We start from the raw sequence: 5709 nt of genomic DNA, 5'->3' as shown, positions 1-5709 counted from the left end.
ATTTCAAAACATGGTAAAAATATAGAGAGCAACTACCTATATATTTAGTCCCAACGTGCAATCCTTCTTATTTTAAGTTTTTGCTAAAAAAATTTGGCTTGATAAAAAAATTCTTATTTTAATTTGCTAATTTATTCCAAAGCTGATTTAGACTTTTTTTTTTTGTTTCATACCCAAAAAATAAAAAAATAAATAAAATTGGGTGACCCTGTCCTTCCCCAAATTCACCGATTATTGTTTTGTGGACAATATTCACGCGCCAGCAACAAGGAACCGAAGTCCACAAACACTGCGAGCAGAAGAATGAACGTGCCTCTAACCCCACTACACTATGGCCACACCCCAACTCCGCCACCATCTTTTCGTGCTTTTCCCGCCGTTTGTGGCAGTTTCCGGCCGCCAAACCCCACCGTGTCATTCCGGCCACACTCTCTCAAAACGTCGAAATGCATAAATTTGGCCGTCAAAGCTAATGAGCCCCACAAATGGGCAATTCAATTGAGTTTAGTCGAAGAGAGTCCCTCCAAATCAACTGTTGAAATCGAGAAGCTCGTGGGCTTTCTTTATGATGATCTTCCTCATCTCTTCGATGATCAGGGTATCGATAAGACGGCTTACGATGAACGCGTCATCTTCCGTGACCCCATTACCAAGCACGATAGTTTGAGTGGATACCTGTTTAACATAGCTCTCTTGAAGACACTCTTTAGGCCTCAATTTCAGTTACATTGGGTCAAACAGGTTTGCTTCGCTATCCTCATTTCTAATTCGTAGAGTAGAGTTTAGCCCCTTTTGTTTCAACGTAAGAAGCACCAGGTACGAATATCAGACATACGAGGATATGATATCCAAGATTAGTGTGCTTAAGTTATATAGTTTTCTTTATCCCAAAGAAAGTCATATAGTTTCTTATGTACTGGTCAGCCTCAATATCTTCATTTCTAATAGTGTAGATTATAGTTTGCCCCTTTTGTTTTGACCTAATATCAGTTTGGCGTTTTGCTCAGAAGCTGTAATTCGAAGCTCCTGCGGTTTACCTCCATTCAGCTGTTTGAAAATGATGAACAGTTCAGTATATTTCTGTTTCACTAGTATGTTTTCACTTCAATATTTTCATAGTGATACAACTTCCAAGACGAATGCTTAATTGACATTTTTAACTTCAATTTTTTTAAATAATAGTTACTGAAATTATTTATGAATAAAGGAAGGTATATTTTCAGAAATGGAGTTATTCTTTATTTTAACTTTCAAAGTGCTCAATTTCCTTCCCCTTATGGGTTCACTGTGGTTTTACCTGTAATTTTATTTTATGTGTATTTTAATAACGGTTCTGCATACTGTTAATCTTGGACTGATTGGATTTCTATAGACAGGACCATGTGAGATAACTACAAGATGGAGTATGATTATGACATTCATGCTTCTTCCATGGAAACCAGAATTAGTGTTTACAGGAACATCTGTTATGGGAATTAACTCAAAAACTGGCAAGTTCTGTAGCCATGTGGTAGGTATCGAGAATCAAGAAGTAAAGAAATTAGTTGTTCTAGTTAGACCATAGTGCCTGTTCGTTTTAGGAAATAATTATTGTCCTCTCTCAATTTTCAAGGATTTCTGGGATTCAATAGAGAAAAATGACTATTTTTCTTTAGAAGGTTTATGGGATGTATTCAAGCAGGTGCCTTCCATGACATTTTGTTATTTGACTTGTATAATCATTTTCTTATAAAATTATCTTAAAATCTATTCTAACTATAGAGTTTTGACATGCTGCAGTTGCAGATCTATAAGACTCCAGACTTGGAATCACCCAAATATCAAATATTGAAAAGAACAGCAAATTATGAGGTCTATTTAAATTTTCACAGATACAAGTTTCTTTTCTTTTAGGTTGCATTTGGATGAGTGGATTTGAGTTGGGAATTTGAATTTGAATCTCACATTTGAAATTCATAAATTCTAAATTCTTTGTTTGGATGATATAAAAAATTTTAAATTATAATATTAGAATCCTTTGTTTGGATCTTAAATAAAATTCAAAATTCAAAATTTTATATTTGAATTTAAAGGCAACTCGGACAACTTGATGGTGGGTTGGACTTGAATGATGACACCAAACCATTCACTGTTAACAGCAACATTTGGAACCGGATGATGAAGGCGGACAAATTGAAGATAGTGATCACAAACCAATCTTGGATGGTGATGACATGCAGCATATCAACACTTGTTGAATGCAACTGACCAGCATTGGATGGCAGTCATAGACCGACGCTAGACCGGCATCAATTGATGACGACAAGAAATTGGCATTGGGTGGCGGCGGACGGTGGTTGAAAATGAATTGAAAATTGAAATTCCTAAAACCTGATTGACACTGATAGTCTCGTCCTGGTTGAAGTTGGTCGTTTGACCCTAATCGGCGTCAACGGTCTAGTCCTAGTCCCAATTGGTGCCAAAGGTCTAGTCCCGATTGGTGCTGGCTGTCTGGTCCTTTGTTAGCATCTGCTGTTAGGTGCTGGTGGATGTCGGTGATTCTATCCTAATAGGCATCGGCATTTCGGTCTTGGTCATTGCTTGCGGTTCGATCCCTATTAAAGTTGGCTGTCTAGTCCCAATCGGCATCGGTGGTCTGGTCCCAGTGAAAGTTAGCCGAAGGTAGCGATGTCGAAATTGAGAAGGTAGCAAAGTGGATGAATAAACATGAAAGAAGAGAAAGGCTTCCATGGAAATTTGAAATAATAGGATTTAGAAAGGATTTGTGAAATAGAAGCTTGAACGTAACTCCTCATTGATAACCTTGAATGCCATAATTCTCTGTAACTTTCATAGGCTAATAAACACTCATGTAACAGCTGAAACTCCTTCTTCAGCATTTAAGTCTTTGGGTCTAAGGTTTACTATAAATAGCCATATCATTTCCTTTGTAAAGGCATCAAATTAGAGAATAAATCGCAACTTTGTTCGGAGAGTAGTTTCTGTGCCAATTTGAGATTATAGAGGGATTGAGGTAGGGTTTAGATTTGAATTTAGGTCAAATTTAAATTCACACATTTTTAATTGCTCAAACAATGAATTTGGCACCCAAATAGAAATCCACACATTTTTAATTATCCAAACAATGCATGTGTCACAAATTTAAATCCAAATCTATATGCATCCAAACATAACATTACATAATTCATTCTCTAACTTGTATTCATCTGCATCTATCCAGTAATATGCTATGTTAAAAATTATATCTGATATATCAAGTTTACTTTTATGTAAAAGAAAATCACATGCTTCTGCGATTGCCAATTTGGCAACCCTGCACCACACCGCATATCATTCTACATAATTTTAAATCTTCATAGATTCACCCGACATAACTGAACAATTGAAACCAAGTGGGCATAAAAGTTTTTTATGCGTTTATTACTAGATTAAAGCTTTATGATAATTGTGTCATACTTAAAATTCTCTCTCTGTTTTTTTTAATTTGAATAACAGATTAGACATTATGCACCATTCATAGTCGTAGAAACAAATGGAGACAAGCTATGGGGCTCTACTGGCTTTAATAATGTTGCTGGGTTAGATTTGATATTTCAAATGCAACTTCTTAATTGCTCTTATAAAATGAACTTCAAGCATTGATCAGTCTCTGTTTTTCAGATATATATTTGGAAAAAATTCAACAGCAGAGAAGATACCGATGACTACTCCAGTCTTCACTCAAGCCATGGATGCTGAATTATCCAAAGTGTCGATCCAAATAGTTCTTCCATTAGACAAAGAAATAAATAGGTATTTCCCCCTAGTCTGATGAATTTAAAAAACTGGTTCAGGTGATGTGTATACTTATATCTTACCTCATAGAAAGAATGAAGTTCTAAAGACTGCAGTGCAATTTAAAAACTTGAGCTTTATATTCATCTTTGATCAGTTTACCAAATCCTATTGAAGAAGCAATCAACTTGAGAAAAGTCGAAGGAGGCATAGCGGCTGTTGTAAAGTTTAGTGGAAAACCTACAGAGGAGCATGTTTGTGAAAAGGAAAAAGTACTTCGCTCTAATATCATTAGAGATGGTCTTAATCCTAAGTTGGGTTGTTTGCTAGCACGCTACAATGATCCTGGCCGGACACTAAGCTTTGTAATGGTATGCTATGCATTCTTGTTATGATTGTGATTGGCTGTTTATCTGTTGTCTTTATTTGATTTCTGTTATGGTGCTTTCTCTACTTTTTAGCTTACAATAAACTACATTCACAGGCTAAACTACTTTTTGTTTTGTATTGAATCTCAGAATTCGGAATGTATTATAGATTAAGTGAAGGATAACAGAAAAACAACATAATATTGTTTTAGATCTATGCAATACAATATAATCAACTGGAAATTAACTTGGGGCTTTATTGCTTCACTTTGTTCCTCTCGTTTTGCTGTAAATTTGTAACATTGTTTTAATACTACATGATAATGGGTCCAGATCTTGTACTATATATTTTACTGCATGTTGTGCTGCAGAAAAAAGGTAGAGAGAACAAATTGGGATGCATGCAAATGAATGAAATGAGCTCTAAATTCTCCTATTTTTTAATATTACTCTCCCCTACGCTATTACAAACCACTGTAGAGGATCCAAGTTTGGTGATAATTCATTGTGTCTGCTAAAACTGTTTGTGCCCTGTCCTTCCTACTAATCCAAGGTTTAGTATGATATCACAGTAAGACTTATTATGCAAATCAGCCTCGGCTTGAAAGTCTTTTTTGCTTTAACTCTTCTGCCAAATGCTTTTAACATGTCAATGGTGTATGATTAATGGTTTAATTGCTTATCTTGTGATAATTGGCATGCCACTTTTGGTATTTGTAATCTTACGTACTGACAATAGCATTGTTTGTTTTGTGGTTCATGTCATTGAAGAGGAATGAAGTACTTATATGGCTAGAGGAGTTTTCATTGGATTAGCATTAGTGCTGTAATCACAGGTTATTCTTCATTGTCATTTGGCTCTGCAAATTCTCTCTTAGTATTGGCATTTTAAATATGTTTGATTAATTTTACAAAGAAATGATTATGCTTGAGGGAGTTAGAAGGAAGGGTGGTGGGACCCACAATGATACACCCCACTGCGCTTGTCTCTGCCCCTCCCCGCCTTCCTTTCTCTCCTTTCTCTCTTTGTGATGTGATGTTTTCCAGAATTAGGAAAGTTTGTGGGAAAGTCCAAAAGGGAAACGAGAACATTAATGCGCATAAATTGAGTAGAAGAGATACTTGTGGTTGATGGATGTTCATTGGTTTCTCTTTAAGTTGTAAAATAAGAGTTGATGTTAATTGTAACTACTAGGACTTTTTTCCTTTATGTTTTGCCATGACGTGCAAAATAGAATTGAATTGAAAATAAAATGGAATGTTAATTGTAGTGCTCCTCTCTGTTCGTAATATGCAAGTCATATTCCAAAAGGTTTATATGGTTTTATTAAATGCAAGTGTCTTTGCAAAAAGCAATAGCTTTAATTTTTTTTTCTTTTGATGCCTTTTATTAACTGTACTGTAGATTTTAGGTAGAGAGATTTTGTGTGAAAGAAATTAAAAGGTAATTGGGATATGTTGATTTTTATTAGATGATAATCTTAAAAAGAAGTTATTTATTTTGACGAATCTTGAGGATCCAAGCGACGTTAGAGTACTTTTTTCTTGAGTACTGTTTAAAATTCTC

General features: G+C 35.3%; 1 protein-coding gene across 2 annotated transcripts; it reads left to right on the top strand.

Annotated features, from left to right (window-relative positions):
* Nucleotides 1-242: 242 nt before the first annotated feature.
* Nucleotides 243-5412, top strand: LOC129309623 (uncharacterized). Of its 2 annotated transcripts, XM_054951263.1 has the most exons (8): nt 243-741; nt 1373-1510; nt 1613-1681; nt 1780-1851; nt 3496-3578; nt 3661-3792; nt 3932-4145; nt 4914-5412. In XM_054951263.1, exons 1-8 carry the CDS (start codon nt 304-306, stop codon nt 4956-4958), a joined length of 1191 nt encoding a protein of 396 aa, XP_054807238.1. In that variant the 5' UTR covers nt 243-303; the 3' UTR covers nt 4959-5412. The 2 variants fall into 2 exon arrangements, with proteins under 2 accessions (XP_054807238.1, XP_054807239.1); XM_054951264.1 differs by lacking the exon at nt 1613-1681.
* The last annotated feature ends 297 nt before the right edge of the window (nt 5413-5709 follow it).

This window comes from Prosopis cineraria, unplaced genomic scaffold (assembly GCF_029017545.1).
Source record: "Prosopis cineraria cultivar Desert tree isolate PC_DT_omini unplaced genomic scaffold, ASM2901754v1 PC4, whole genome shotgun sequence".
Classification (NCBI taxonomy): Eukaryota; Viridiplantae; Streptophyta; class Magnoliopsida; order Fabales; family Fabaceae; genus Prosopis; species Prosopis cineraria.
Note: the sequence above shows the minus strand (reverse complement) of the source record. Positions and strands in the feature narration are given on the sequence as shown.